Source organism: Columba livia, chromosome 4 (genome assembly GCF_036013475.1).
Source record: "Columba livia isolate bColLiv1 breed racing homer chromosome 4, bColLiv1.pat.W.v2, whole genome shotgun sequence".
In the NCBI taxonomy this organism is placed as follows: Eukaryota; Metazoa; Chordata; class Aves; order Columbiformes; family Columbidae; genus Columba; species Columba livia.
This window is the reverse complement of record NC_088605.1, coordinates 18,189,375-18,205,997: the sequence shown is the minus strand read 5'-3', so window position 1 is coordinate 18,205,997 and position 16,623 is coordinate 18,189,375. Positions and strand designations below refer to the sequence as shown.

The 16,623-nt window shown below is 38.6% G+C and overlaps 1 protein-coding gene across 2 annotated transcripts; it reads right to left on the bottom strand.

Moving 5' to 3' along the window:
• Window positions 1-1,141: 1,141 nt before the first annotated feature.
• Window positions 1,142-13,813, bottom strand: PACRGL (parkin coregulated like). 2 transcript variants are annotated; one of them, XM_005501296.3, is made up of 9 exons: window positions 13,528-13,813; window positions 13,291-13,449; window positions 12,329-12,483; window positions 10,700-10,767; window positions 8,373-8,463; window positions 6,176-6,310; window positions 4,502-4,609; window positions 3,430-3,510; window positions 1,142-1,481 (listed from the first exon to the last, which is right to left on the bottom strand). In XM_005501296.3, exons 3-9 carry the CDS (start codon window positions 12,464-12,466, stop codon window positions 1,425-1,427), a joined length of 678 nt encoding a protein of 225 aa, XP_005501353.2. In that variant the 5' UTR covers window positions 12,467-12,483; window positions 13,291-13,449; window positions 13,528-13,813; the 3' UTR covers window positions 1,142-1,424. The 2 variants fall into 2 exon arrangements, with proteins under 2 accessions (XP_005501353.2, XP_005501351.2); XM_005501294.3 differs by lacking the exon at window positions 13,291-13,449 and having other exon boundaries at window positions 13,528-13,811.
• Window positions 13,814-16,623: the final 2,810 nt, after the last annotated feature.

Here is a 16,623-nt window from a genome sequence, read left to right as displayed (position 1 = left end):
GTATCTCTTCAGATATGAAAATAACATTGCTGGCAAAAATGTTTAAAGAAAAGCTTAAATACCTAGATCTTGACTCAGCACAGTTCTGATCTCTGAAGTGACATTAGAAGACTCCTGAAATAAATTTAATTTAGCTAAGCAGTGGTAACTTTCCAAAAATTCTGAAATAGTTTTCACATTACATACTTTTTAACAACCTACGCAACAGCATCTTCTGATGACAAAAAAACACCAAAACCACAAAACAAACCAGAAACCAGCAACCAAACAAACAAAGAAAAAAACCACAAACACCCTTCCAAGAGCTTTAAAATTGAGAGTTAAATTTTCCACAGCAGAAAAAGTTCTACAGCAAATTTTGTTACTTCAGTCAGCTCTCCCTACAGAATAACTCAAATATCCATAACAACGTGAACCCCGAACAGTATTTGTTACAAAATCTGTTAGGAATTATTTTGCAATTGAGTTAAAGTGCTTTCATGTACAAACACTGCATCCTACCAGGCTTGACTTCCAGGTAAGCTGGCTTCTGTGATCTTTTTATTGTCTTCAACTCGTATTTTTTTCATAGCTTCCACTTTCAGAATTTTATTAGGTTGTCTAGAGCTGACTTTATAAACTAGTCCCACACATACACGTGGCATCACAGAACTCTGTGTAAAGGGAGCACAGTGTAAATACTCCAAAGCTGCCTCCTACTCACATTCAGCAGGCCTGAAGGCAACTGAAACTAATTAGTTGAGCAAAACCTAGGCTGTGGTTCCATGGAGCAACCTGATGCATCTGCAATGTGATCTGCAGAGCCTCTCCAGCTTCTCAAAACAACGTGCTGAGAATGCACTGAGCAAGTTCAGTTTTGCACCGTATGCTAGCTGTTCAGTACGTTCAGCTTCACACCTTTAAAAGCTGACTTCCTGAGAGTCTAGATGCATTCTCGTGGTTCTACATCTAACCCAGGAAGTCCTGGCGAACCCAAATTACATCTGTCTATGCCTATGCAACAAATGAAGTTATGTGCTTCAAAACCAGGTATACATGTGTAATTTAACACCAATTTAGTTACTATTTAGGTAATTAATTACAGCCAAAAACATACTGAGCACTGCAGATCAATTAAAGGAAATAGTAATTTACAACAAAGTAAGAATCAATATTTACTGTGTTTTTGAAATAATAGCCAGTTAGTCAATGTCACTGTAAGCACAATGCATATGCAAATAGCAGCCAATATACAGAGTTATGTTAAACAATCTTCCATAATTCCATATTCACAAACTGATAGGGCTTTTCCCACTCTCCCTCATACTTAGGAATTGTGATTATTTTAAGAGAATATGTCATACTCCAAATAGGTGTTGGAGATGTTCACAGGCAGTTTCTTTCCAAACTTCATCTTACAGTACAAATCACTGTAGATTTCTTCTTCAAGAGGAGATAGGACAATAGGTTGGAATTTTAGATTTTATGATAGCCACAGCTGCCTGTTGACCAAAAAATAAAACAAACGTGAATAAAATAAGGAGCACTAGCACTATATATATATGACAGTATTCATATAGTCTCTATAAATTGCATGGTTCACAGCTTTTAGTTATCTTTGTCATTCTTAAACAGTAGAGTACTAAAACTTAATATTAGCTGAGAAATTTACTGTCAAAAGGCTTGAAAATAATTAACTGAAAAAATGGAGAATTGTGATAACTAATGAGTAAACATCCAAGAGAAATGTAACCTCATACTTATATCTGGGCATAAATATAGACATTAAATAATTAGGATTTTTAAATAGAAGAGTGATATTCTGGGAGGGACCCTCCTATAAAAGTTAGAATTATACACATTATAACTCATTTAGAATAGAAATCTGATTAATTCATTAGTTGGATTATACAATATTGCTTGTAATTACAATTTAGGAGTTTGGTACCAGTTTTCTGCTTTTTATTTTATTACAGTATTTTGAAAAGACACACAGACCTATTTGCAAAACCGATAAGAATACAAGAAATCAGGAGATGAAGAGAAGAATTAGAGGGTAATGATTCACTGGATTAGTTACACTACCTAGGCCTAAATTTTCAGAATATCAAGATGAGATGTAATTTTCCTTTTCTTGTCTCATTACATATAAATAAAAAACATTCATGCTTATTTATTTGTCATGATGTTTTTCAAGTCTGTAGTACAAACGCTGCTATTTCCCTTAAATGAATATAAGTGCCAAAAAAAGAAAAAAATGGTGGCATCTACTGCTTGCATGAGTGCCTAACTGATGAAGGCACACAAGCTCAGAACGGGTAGACCTGCATTTATGGTCCTTAGTCTTTAGGTTATTCCTACAGTTTGCCAGTGAACATCTAATACAATACATGTAAGTGTTCATGGGGTGAAGAAAGCCAACATTTTCTCTTCTAGATTAATATCCAATCAATACTCTCTCTCTTTTTTTTTCTCTTTTCTGTATAATATACAACAGTAAACAGCAACAGAACGGTCAGCAGAACAATACTCTGCCACCTATTACTTAGAGCTTTTTTTTTTTAGTTATAGCAATTGCAGATCTAACCTCTGGGTTAACCAGGTTGCGCTGGAATGTCAGTACCTGGTTTCTTCAGTAAGTCATCTAAGCACTCAACTATTAGTGGAAATGGGAAAGCAACACCAAAAAGGATCTTTTAGCAAGATTAAATCCTGTTGAGAAAAGTATTTAGGCTCAGAAAAAAAGGAATGTGAAGCCTGTATCCCAGGCATATTGATGCAAGACAAATATTCAGCCTAAGTCAGCTGGGTCAGGTGTCGTTCCTCCAGAAGAGGCCAGAACCTATTTACCAGTTGACATTTGGTGAATTCCTGGATCACTCTTCATGGGCATCTATCATATGATATTGTCCATAAAGGACAATAAAAATGTTCTAAACAAATATCATGGGTAGGGATCTACATGGATGCACACTTGCTCCCAAAGGAATTTATCCTGAGTGGGGCTTTGTGTGCTGTAGGAGTCCAGCCACGCAGCTTCTTATGCAGGTATGGACCCCCCTGGAATATTTTATTAAGACATACTCCTGTATTCCTTGCTCAGAGATTAAAACAACAGAGAATACAATGAAAAGTGGGCAATAAAAAAATGGGAGACAACATAACTTAACTTAACTGGCAGAATATGGTTCACCCAGAGTAGATTTAATGTCATTTCTGTTATCACTCACATCAAACAGACTAACCCAACTATTTTACTATGGACCGGAACACAACTCTGCTGATTGACACAGTGTGAAAGCCTGTGTTTTATGCAATATAAACAGTCGTGACATGAAAATAAGCAGTTTTCAGAATGGGGTTCATAATCTGAAAGGCTGAGATGGAAGTTGTTTTGGCAAAGTTGCATTCAAATGTGCAGATTACAGAGTAATCATCTGGACAACTCACCTTTCCACCATATTGCTCCAACTTTTGTAAAGCAACAGTAGTTTTTTCTCTAAATTTCTTGTCCATTAATCTCCTCGAAAGCTATTGGAAAGTAAAATAAAAAGGTTTGTTGCACAATATAGTACAATATATGCAAAGAAGCCAATATAGTTCTATTTTATTACTTTATTTTATCTTGCTTTGTAAAATTAAAGCTGAAAAGAAACATCATTTTATAGCTTATAACTGATGTCAAAGTACGGACCTCAGTGAAGGCAAAGGCAGTAAAATGTTAATTGATGAGAAGATGTAATTTCAAAGAAGACTCAACTGTTAGCCAAAAACAAATACTTTTTTTTTCATTTAGCAAACAAATTTTAAAGATGTTTCAAACTTAAAAAAAAAGTAATTCTTAAAGTGCTGTCCACATGAAAAGCTAACACATTGTTCATGTACACTGAAAGAGATTTATTAAAGTGGAAACACTTTAAAAATAACTACTGCAATTTCTCTCTTCTGCACTGGGTATCTAAACGGTCCTGTTATTTTGCTGTAAAAGTGCACTTTGGGAGCAGGCTAAATGAAACATGAAAAGCCTGTCTGACAGAAAAAGGACATCTACAGAACGACTCAGTATAAAAATACTTTCCACACTCCCACTCTGTTTCATGAAAACCTCCTTGTGCAGAATTCCCATCTGAAAGAAGTGGGAATATTTGCTTATCTTATTGAAAGTTTCACAGATCTTTCTTTAAATATTCACACTTAAAATGCAAAACTCATTTTACAATAAACAAAAACTTCAACACCTAGCACCTATTTCACCTTAAGCTCGAAGCTGGATCTTTTTCAAATAGTAGAGATAACACTTCCATTTTTCTTGAATTGACAATAAACAGCAGGTTTTGGACCTTGCCAGAACTTTATAAGTCACCATATTATTAAAGAATGATGGACACAGAGGAATATATGAAGTAATGCTTTTCATGGAAGTGCTGTGTCCTCCACTGTATCTGTGCAGATATTATAGTAAACATCTCACCAACAAATATAGATGCTTTTTTTTTTTTTAATATCAGCATTAAAAACTTACATTTGTGAGTAGATGCTTAAGATGATCATTAAGAGGTGGGCCAACAACAGCACTAAGTTGAACTAAAGCATCCAATCCCCTTCCAAATACTTCATCATCTGAATGGGCCTTCAGAGCATGAAAAGGAAAACCGTCAGTAATATTCAGAGGCACAAGTTCTTCAAAACTGCAATCTCTACATTATGACTGTATATAGTATTTTTAAAAATTCAAACTACTGTGTAGCTGCTAATTGTTCTAATGTTACAAGTTCCGAAGTACAATATGACTAAATATTAGTATCTAGAGGTAACATTTAAAAACAGAAGTACATTTTTAAAGTAGAAAAAAAAGATATCTACAAAAAGTCAGTGAAACTCTTACATTTCTTCTGAAACAAGGAAACTAATACTTTTTAATTGATGAAATTAAAATATAGGCAGGCAAAATAAACAGTTTTCTACAACAACAATTGTAATGCTTCACAGCATATCAGGAAGAACCCTTCAATTGTGGGTATGTTGAAACTGGGAGACAACATTTTACTTACAAATGTAATGAATTCAGAGTAATTTCTGTGTAATTCATAACAATTAATTGTCTTTGTTGGAGAAACACAGGAGCCAATGAGTTTTTGGCTCAATTAATTTAGTCCCCTACCAACTACAGCTTTGTCACCTGCCAGCAATTATCAGGCTCTCAACTACTTCTACAGTGCTTTGTCATCTTTATTGCTCCCATGGAAGGGTTCCACTAAACCTGAGTTCTTTAACGCTTTAGTTATCTCACTCCTCCTTTAGCAGTGAAATTGATTAATGACAATTTATTTTACTCTTGGAGTAATACTGACATTTATTTTAAACAGTTATTTTTCCACTCTGACATCTGGTCCCTGAACATGTTGGCTTTTTTTTTTTAAACTAGAAGTCCTCAACTGCTTGTGTAGTAGAAGGTTTAACAAGACTTTATACCAAAACAATGCAACAATAAAAATCATCAGTAGAGTAACAGCAATTGGAAGAAAAGACACAAATAATTCTTCTAATTTTGTCTTCCAAATTAAACCAAAGATACTGATAACACACAATTCTGATCTTGTATTAAACCTCTGATCTGATATCACAAAGAGTTTTCAAACTTTCAGCCATCTCTATAAAACCAGAACTGAGACACAGTTAGATTAAAGGAGAGCAAGTAGCTGAACCAGAAACGGGCTCTAAAAGATATGAAAAAGATCCAAAAGATACTACCTTTGAGGTCAATACTTTATCTTATTTTCTGAAGGAGTAGAAAAATTAAAAATATTTTTTAAATGAAGAATATTACTTCAAATATTTTAACTGTATTCTTCCCTCTTCCTCATTGGCATATGCTGGGGTTTTTTTGTAGTATGTTTTGAATTTTTAAATCAAACATTTAAGCATTTATTCTTGCATCTCCATTTTACTTAATCTTTTTTTTTCATGTTATTATGTGTATATATATAAAATGCCCCCAATACATATATTTATTTCTGCTTATATTCAGATCTTTAACAGAACATTTCCACAGATTTGCGCATAGCTACTTTCATACAGCTCAAAAGCCAATACAATAGATTTATCACATTAATATCTTCCGCATAGTCCTCACCAGCACAAGAAAAAAGGAAAAACTCAAATCCATGAAAATACCTGCATGAAGAGTAAGACATACCAATGCAGCTTTCAATGCTGGAATTAGACGAGGCAACAAGGGAATTGCTTTTTCAGTAGCACCTTCAACCATAAGTAATTCTTTAAAACCCTCTTTTGAAACAAAAGTATAGGGATGTTTTGTCTCTTTTAGACCCTGTTTCAAATATAAAACATGTTTGCTTAATAGTTGGACTTCTTTTAAACAAAAACACATTTAAAAATTTCCACAGAGCAGCAAGATAATGTTTAGATTTTGTTACATCAGTTCAAAACATAAAATACACTAACTCCACCATGTGGAGCCATTGAGTACAACTCTTCTCACAGAATATTCTTATTTTTCTTTTGGAACATTGAATATTAAAACTTAAATTATAAATACTGTCAATTCAATCAATATTTGTTCTTAATTTCCCTTAATCTAGCTACCCAAGGTAATTTTTCAACAAGACTATGAACAATAATAGGCTGTATTTGTAAATGTTCTTCATACCCTAAAGAAAAAACAAACGGGGAACTATGTAAGGAAAGACACCCTCCACCACACACACCCTCCTGCAACACCAAAAACATGTAGACGGTACAAATATGCACTTCTAGTGAGGACCTGACAGGTAGAACTCAAAGATTTAAAGCCATATGGCTGAAGTGTTTCTTCTTTCCATAATAGGAGCTCTAAATTACTTTGGGAATTAAGAGCTTTGTTTAATCCAAAAAAAAAAAAAAAAAGGATTGAAGTATTTAACTCAACAGTTTGCTATCTGGGTATCTGTCTTGTATTTGGCCAGTATCTTGAAGATTAATGTAACAAGGTGGATGGATGATGGCAGAGCGGTGGATGTGGTCTATCTTGACTTCAGCAAAGCCTTTGACACAGTCTCCCACAGCATCCTCACAGCTAAGCTGAGGAGGTGTTGTCTAGACAATAGAGTAGTGAGGTGGGTTGCAAACTGGCTTAAGGAGAGAAGCCAGAGAGTGGTAGTCAATGGTGTGGAGTCTAGTTGGAGGCCAGTATCTAGTGGAGTGCCTCAGGGGTCAGTACTGGGGCCAATATTATTCAATATATTCATTAACGATTTAAACGAGGGAATAGAGTGTACTATCAGTAAGTTTGCTGATGACACTAAGCTGGGAGGAGTGGCTGACACACCAGAAGGCTGTGCTGCCATCCAGCGGGACCTGGACAGGCTGGAGAGTTGGGCGGGAATAACCTAATGAAATTTAACAAGGGCAAGTGTAGAGTCCTGCATCTGGGCAGGAACAACCCCAGGTTCCAGTACAGGTTGGGAAATTACGTATTAGAGAGCAGTGTAGGGGAAAGGGACCTGGGGGTCCTGGTGGACAACAGGATGACCATGAGCCAGCACTGTGCCCTTGTGGCCAGGAAGGCCAATGGCACCCTGGGGTGTATTAGAAGGGGGTTGGTCAGTAGGTCGAGAGAGGTCCTCCTTCCGCTCTACTCCACCCTGGTGAAACCCCATCTCGAATATTGTGTCCAGTTCTGGGCCCCTCAGTTCAAGAAGGACAGGGAACGGCTGGAGAGGGTCCAGCGTAGGGCAACAAAGATGATTAAGGGAGTGGAGCACCTCCCTTATGAAGAAAGGCTGAGGGAGCCGGGTCTCTTTAGTTTGGAGAAGAGGAGACTGAGGGGTGACCTTATTAATGTTTATAAATATATAAAGGGTGAGTGCCACGAGGATGGAGCCAGGCTCTTCTCGGTGGCAAACAATGATAGGACAATGGGTAATGGGATCAAGCTGGAAGACAAGAGGTTCCACTTAAATTTGAGAAGAAACTTCTTCTCAGTAAGGGTGACAGAACACTGGTACAGGCTGCCCAGGGGGGTTGTGGAGTCTCCTTCACTGGAGACATTCAAAACCCACCTGGACATGTTCCTGTGCGACCTCACCTAGGTGTTCCTGCTCCAGCAGGGGGACTGGACTAGATGATCTTTTGAGGTCCCTTCCAATCCCAAACATACTGTGATACTGTGATTAAGTAGCTCTCCCTAGCTCTCTCAAAATGATCTGATTAAAGAACTACAAATAGCAATATGTTCTAGACCACCTTCATCCATAAAATATCCTCAAAATATGGGTTTTTTTTTCATACTTCCCTAGTAGGTGAGTCTACTAGGGCAAGCTTAGCTTGCTACAAAATGCCATTTGCAAATAGGAAATCCTGTATGCTTAACTTTGCAAGAAAATAGAGTTTACCTCTGCCAATGTTATAAGAAGAGGGTCAAAGGGAACAGTTTCAGGAAGGCATTCCCATTGCAGTCTGTGCTTTACTGAGCCATGCACTAACCTATATAAAGAATACATTTTTAACAAATTAACATATAATAGTATATAATTAATTTCCAACACTATTCACTTGAAATATGCCACTAGTTGGTTTACAATATCAATATGATGCTATATACACAATTTCAATACATAATGCTCTCCTCAGTGAAACATGTAATGGTAATTAACAGGGCAAATATTATGATTCCCAGATACGGCAGTTTTCAAAATTCTGCTCCCAATCACATAGAAATCAGAAATTAAAAGATATAATGAAGATAGATGCCTCTCATACTGACACAGAAGATGCTCCCTTTGCAACGTTACTTATTTTGATAAATATCAAGAAATGTTTTCCTCAACTAACAATTGGTAATGGAAATCAGTTGAAACGGAAAAAAAAAAGCAGTTATTCCTAAAATACAGATAAAGGCTATGTATCAATGACTATTTTATACATGTACATACATGTATTAACAATTACTTCCATTTTTGTTAAGCAATTCTGCATCCACTTGAAAAAACACTAAAGTTCTTGTTTTCTAGACAAATATAAAATAGAGAAAAGTAACTTAAAATACCACTAACTATTACTTACAACTAGTTTTGTTAATATCTGATATTATTGACAACTACAGAATTGGAATATTCAAGACAATGTTATCATACTAATTACTTCACACACAAAAAGACTGCAAGATGTCTAATTACTAAAACGGCACTTATTTCATTATCATTTTATTAGGAAAGTAAACACCATTACATGAAAAAATCAACTTACTTCATGGAAGAGGCTTAACAAACCAAATCTGCAAACACCTAGCTATTCTTTAAAAATGCAGCTTAACTATTAACACTACCTAAAAAAAGAGCCAAAAGAAGACTACTACCCAACTAGTAGATGAGGGAAAGCCTGCGGATGTTGTGTACTTAGACTTCAGTAAGGCCTTTGACACTGTATCCCACAGCATTCTCCTGGAGAAGCTGGCAGCTCATGGCCTGACTGGGTGTACTCTGTGATGGATAAAGAACTGGCTGGAGGGCTGGGCCCAAACAGTTGTGGTGAATGGAGCCAAATCCAGCTGGCGGCCGGTCACAAGTGGTGTTCCCCAGGGCTCAGTATTGGGGCCAGTTCTGTTTAATCTCTTTAATGATGATCTAGATGAGGGGATCAAGTGCACCCTTAGTAAGTTTGCAGATGAGACCAAATTGGGTGGGAGTGTTGATCTGCTGGAGGGCAGGATGGCCATACCGAGGGATCTGGACAGGCTGGATCACTGGGCTGAGGCCAGTTGTATGAGGTTTAACAAGGCCCAGTGCCGGGTCCTGCACTCGGGTCATATCAACCCCAGGCAGTGCTACAGGCTCGGGGAAGAGTGGCTGGAAAGCTGCCTGGCAGAGAGGGATCTGGGGGTGTTGATTGACAGCTGGCTGAATATGAGCCAGCAGTGTGCCCAGATGACCACAAAGGACAACAGCATCCTGGCTTGTATCAGGTATAGTGTGGCCAGCAGGACTAGAGAAGTCATTGTGCCACTGTACATGGCACTGGTGAGGCCCCACCTGGAATCCTGTGTTGAATTTTGGGCCCCTCATAATAAGAAGGACATTGAAATACTAGAGAGAGTGCAGAGGAGATGATGAAGCTGGTGAGGGGCCTGGAGCACAAGTCTGAAGAGGAGCAGCTGAGGCAGCTGGGGCTGTTTATCCTGGAGAACAGGAGGCTGAGGGGAGACCTTACTGCTGTCTGCAACTGCCTGAAAGGAAGTTGTAGCATGGAGCGTATTTGTCTCTTCGCCCAAGTAGCAAGTGATAGGACAAGAGGAAATGGCCTCAAGTTGCACCAGGGGAGGTTTGGATCGGATATTAGGAAAAAATTCTTAATGAAAAGGGATGTCAGGCATTGGAACAGGCTGCCCAGGGAAGGGGTGGAGTCACCATTGCTGGAGATGTTTAAAAGGTGTATAGATGAGGTTCTTAGGGACATGGTTTAGTGCCAGAGTTAGGTTAGGTTATAGTTGGATTCGATGATCCTGAGGGTCTCTTCCCATCTAAATGATTCTATGATAAGACAATTTCAAAGACATGGAAAACTGCTTTCTACTTTGAAAAGAGTAAAGTATCAGAAATCTTTTCAGAAATGAGTGGAATCAAACAGCCTAAATAAAACAATAAACATGAATAAACATATTTGAATCTCTGTAATACTACCTAACCATCATATATTTAGTTAAAAATAAACAAAACAAACACACCTGCATGGAATGCCACCTTTAGCGTATATGGCAGCAAATGCAGAAGGTGGTCGAGAATGAGCACCAAACTGTGAAGAAAAAAAGAATACATTATATATTCATAAAAGTAATGTTTGATAAAAACTTTAAAGATTTTTAAATTGTGGTTTACCAAAAAGGAACTTAGTCATACAATTCTAAAGCTAATTAAAACCAAACCAAAACAAAAACCCTGCAGCTATGGGGTGGAAAACATATATTGGGTACCTTTATCAGAAAACTGTTTTTAAGAATTGTCTGGCTACGAAGTTGAAAAAATGAGTAAATAATGTAGAATTAGTGCTCTCCTGATGGAGTATCCTTATTTATCTTTTTTCTCTTGAAAATCTTAACACTGAAATCTTACAGATTCTCTTCTTAACAGATTAAAGACCTCTCACTTTCCTGATGCTCTTATTGTTGTTATACTACTAACATGCAGAAGGCAGATTTACTCTAATTTAATCTTGATCCGAGTATAGGCAAAATTAAAGGGTGACAAGATGTGAGAGAAACACCAAATGTTGGACAAAATGGTATGAGGGCACTGGGAATCAATAGGAAGGTTCATGCTGGATGAGAATCTAGGGAAGACTCACTGGAGAAGGAAACCAGAAGCTTCACAGAAGGAAAGACTGCACAAAGTTGTTTTTTGTCATATACATGCTTCTCATGCATATGAACTATGATATTATTTCTTAGCATGGTCATTCAATGTGACTTCCCAGATTAAACCTCTTATCACAAAGCATATAGTAGGTAATGCCATGAAATCTTAATTTTTATCTTCTGAGTATTTGAACCTACATTAACATTGCTAAAATTGTGTGCTTGATTTGACAAATTCTTGGCTTAAGTCATTGTACTATTTGCAAAAAAGTTTCAAGAAAAAAAATGCCCATACAAAAGCATTCAGCCTCTGTTTATGGCAAACAAGTACCTCACCGAAGTACGCCTGGATTTAGTTTGTTTTCCAAAAAGTCTGTGACATTACCAATTGTTTGGCTGATATGGCCCAGTGGTGAGCTTTAACTCACCCACTCAAAGCTGGTTCTCCAGGCCCAGGACTTCGATGAAATAAACAACTCCTTTCACCAGTCTTCTGAGAGCCCAAATCCTTCCCAAAGTGTTACATACTTAGAGTACCTCGGTGTTTCAAGTCATACTCACTAGCAATTAATTTGATAGATTTTGTGAGGTCTAGGTGATCTTTGAGATGCTACCTGATTCTAGGTTTCATTGCATAATTGAGATCAGTTCCTCTGAAGCACCAGGTGTCAAAATATGTAACTATACCAAAAAAAAGCCACAACCCTTTTTAACTTTTAGCTCTAAATCTCTTTTTAGGGCAAAAGTACATGGAAAATAAAAAAGTTATGGTCCAAGCCACAACTGTACCAAAGCTCCTGTTTTAGAAAAGTAATAAACATGTTATGTCTCAGGCATTTGAGCTTATAAATTATGGAATATACGATTAATAAAAAAGTTTAGTTTGAATTTATCAAACAGGACCAGAAGAAACATGTCCTGCATGCATTCCATAAAGTCAGCAGAGTTCTTCCAACGTGAGATCTGTTTTACACAAACAGAAAATCTACCCCTTATACATACCGGATTAATAGTTTTAGGATTCAGCTTGTCGCTAGGCTTTGGTTGTGGTTTAATTGCAGGTTTTGGAGAACATGGCAGAGGAGATGTCTTGCTTTTCTGTACTGCAGTCTTTGGTTTTATTTGGATGCCTGATGACATTCTTGGAACATTACTTCCTAGAAAAGAAAAAGATTAAAAACATAACATAGTTTTGATTCCTACATGACAGAATCCCCAGGTACAAAGACTGACATGAACAATCAATCAAGAATATATATCTTATCTATCTTAAGCATAATTTTGAGAGTCTCATCACTCTGTCTTTCAAATGCACACATCTCCTAATCCTGCACTGCTCCCGTTTATTTCTGTACTTTGAGACCTGCAGCAAAAGTGAACTTAGCTACAGGCTGCCTTTAGGGTAGCCTACAGAAATCCAAGCAGCATCACAGTGCTCAGTAGAACAGCCCAGAGTGAAATAGGCTGGTTGGGTACAGCTATAGCAGAAGACAGTAACTATCTGAGGAAAGGCCAGGATGAAGGAATGAAGAGCAAGTAGGTTCAGGACACAAAAAGTAAAACAGAATCAATAAGAAAACAGAAATGTAATGCAGTAAATAAAGAACATATAAAACAAAATTCAATTCCAGTAAGAAGAAAGTGTTTTGTTAAAAAGAATGCAAAAATAAATTTCTGTGTACATCCTTAAATAAAGATTTAGGTACACATATCTTCTAAATGTTAATATACCAGCTACACAGCTTTTCATGAGGAGGTCTCAGGCTTCAGAGCAAGATGAAAGGTCTTGTGCAGTCAAGAGCTGGGAGAGTCACATGCATTTGTAGAGACATCAGAGAGCAGAACTACAGTTATGAATCAAACAAGTGACATACAAGACTTGACACAAAAATGAACCAGCCTACTGGCAGATGGCAGACTTCAAGCGAAGGACATAAATTTTCAAGTAGAAATAGAAAAATCACCATTAGAAGACGTCTTTCAAAGGAGGAAAAGTGTGGCCTAGAGTTTGGTTTCTGGAAGTCAGCTAGGAACGGCGGGATGAAAGTAAGCAGGCCTTTAAAGGTGAGGTTGCTCCCTAACCCTGGCAAGTAAGTGTCAGCCCCCCCGCAGCGTCGCTAGGGCTGTGTAAGAAAGAGATAAGGGGCATGAAGAGGCACAAACAGCAAAGCTCTGGCAAGTCGCCACAGACCCACACTCACAAACACCATGGGACATCAGGAGACCCAGCGAGACGACGAGGCGGGACGCGCACGCGTCTCTTTAAGGTGGCCCTAAGGGTAACCCCTCTTCGCACGGGCCTCTCGGGAGCGGCAGCGCGCAGTGCCCCGGGGCTCGCTGCGAGGCTGTGCCGCTGCCCGGCCACGCCGGGCGGGGCCCGACCCGACCCAGCGCTACCGCCCGGCCGCACCGACACCCCCTGGCCTGCCAGGCGAGCCCCGCGCCTGGCGACGCTTCCTGCCGGTTGCCAAGGAAACTACGGGCCGCCGAGAGACCAAACTTCCTCGGCTGTTCGAGCCTGGGGTGTGTTGACGGGCGCATGCGCGGCGGGGGCGGGCGGGGGCGCGGGTTCCTCAGGGGCGCCTCCGCCGTGAAACGAATGTGCCGGGGGCCGGGGCTGCCGGGTTCGTCCGGCTGTGCTGGGAGCTGAGGTGGCGGGGCTGCCGGGCCCGCTGGGCTGCTGCGGAGCGTCCGGGAGCTGAGGCATCGTCTTCAGCCGGTCGGAGCTTCAGTGCTTGCTGAAGAAAGAGCGAAAATTACATTTAAAAGTTTTTTCAAACAACTTTATATGTTTGTGATTAGAGTGGGGATGGTAAATTTTCAGGTGACATTCCCCCTCGTTCGTAGTCACTTTCTTAAAAGCTTCCCAGGGAAAACAGGATTTGGAAAATACTTTATTTTGCTTTTATTTTTATGTGATAAAAATTTGGCTTTTAAGGACAGGGTCACATTCCCATTGGTGATCATATTTGTTCCAAATACAATCATAGAAAGTTGATTTTTAGTGGTTTTTGGTTGGTTGGTTTTTGTTTGTTTGTGTTGTTTTGTTATGGTTCGGTTTGGTTTGATTTTCTGATGAAATCTCTGCCACAAATATAGTATTTATTCATACATCATAACATCTGTATGTGGTAAATGACCTTTTGGGTAAAAGGGTTCTTTTTTTTTTTTCCTTTGTGGTCCCTATTAATCACCAGAGTGCTTTCTCACTTTAAGAGATGTGTTTATTCTTTCATGCACTTAACAATAAATCAAGCAAGATGTTTTCTTGGTTCGCCTAAATTGTATGGGATGTGATCTTTCCACCATCGCAATCTTTCTCACTTTGTAATTTATAACAAGGAGCTGAATGGGAGTTTAGAAGTGGGTAAGAGAGGCTATTCTGATGATTTTCCTTAAAAAATCAGGAAGATGCACTGGCAGTGTTGACAGTTGTCAACTATCTGAAAATTGCCATCGGCATTAGATTTTGGTCAATGCTGGTATTTCCTAATCAGTTTTATCCAACATAAATGGTTTGTATCTGCCAATAATGAGAAGTCGGGAGGACATTTGCAGAGTTAAAATAGGGCTGCATAATTGAATGCCTTTGAAATACATTAGCACAAGAGACCTTTTGGAAATACAGAAGGAAAAAATCATAAAAATGATGCTGGAGAAGGGAAGATTTCTATTTTATTTCTAAGTGTTTTAACCAAGCCAAACAGACTTTCACAAAATTATTACTGTTCCACAAGACTGAAGGCAATAGAGGAACGGACATCTTTTATCCATAAATTTTACAAGCTGGTAAATGTTCTCAGAAAAATGCAATATTTGTAAAGCAGACCATGCAAGTCATTGAAAATCACAGTGCAAAATGCAAACCAGCATGCTCAACTCCATAATGAGAAAAAATAACTACTTTTCTGAGCACGGTTTATTTTTAGTTCAGTGTTTTAGTATCATTTTATACCTATAGCTGCTATAGTTGCTTTGTGAGTACAGAACAGACTACAGCTACATGCAAGCGTGGCAGAAGGTAGTAGTACAATTTCTAAGTCAGTAGGAGGTATGAACTGCTGCATTGCATGAAGCAAAATACCACTGATCAGCTCTGTGGAGTCAGCAGCTCCCACCAAGCTCCTGGAGGCACAGAAGCGGCTGGGTTGTGGAAGGACAGGTAAGATTCCAGTCTCTGTGCAAGAGCAGGGCTTAGTTCAGAGTTCAGTCAGTTTTCTGAAAAATGCAAAAGAAAAGAATTACGGTACAGTGGTGTGCGTGGCACGGCAGGGAGTCTTGCTGTGCTTTGAACGTTGAATACATGGACTATGCTGCTCGCCTTGCAGTGAGATACGGTGTGTGAAATCAGGGTCTGAGAGACACCTGCTGAATTCTGGATGTGGATAGACGGGCATCACTCCACCTCTTGAACTGGGGCAAATCACACTACATTTGGCTCTCAGGGAATTGCCTTCATGCAAGGATCTGCCCAGGGGTGCTGCCCTGGCTTTGGTGCAGCACCAGCACATCCCTTCCCATGCTGGGGCACCCTGCACGGGCATCACCGTGTGCCTGCAGAGGTACACTCGCCACCTACATTCCTAGAACTGCGTAGGAAAAAACTACACCCTTAGGGATATATTTTTCTAACTTGCATGTTAAGAGTTGGGAAAAGAGAAGTCCTAAGGTTAAACACACATCCAGTCCCTGCTGATTCCTACAGCAAAATCTTGAAGTGGTTTTTATTACACTTTGCCTATGAATTTGCAGCTCCCCTGCTCCTTGAGTAGTTTCCTCATTATTACCTGGCCTTGGATTTTCTAAGATCTTGCTGAAAATTAACACAGGGAATGTGGGTCAAAATACTTGTAATGAAGTTTGTTTAAAATAAAACACTTTTCCTACTGTGCCCCACTATTTTTGGTACTTGTGATAGGAATTAGTCTGTGACGTTTTAAACCTATTTGGTGGATGGACAATTCAGAAGGAAAAATACTGTAAGGTCTATACAATATATAAATCAACAAAACATGACAAATTTTAACATTTTTCTCCATCGTGATGATACCACTTTGTAGTCTTAAATACGGTGTCATGACGGACAGTTATTACTGTACACTTGTATAGCATTAGCTCCAGTTATTAGGAGTTTTTCCTTTATGTATTTTTTTTGTTTGTTTAATTTAACTGTCATAAACCTTTCTTAGTGCTTGAAAATAAGTAAAATACAAAAATATGAATAATTTGCAGGGAGTTTTTATCATTAAATGAAACGCAATCACTTATATGTATGTGAGTGTGTTCTTGTGAGCATA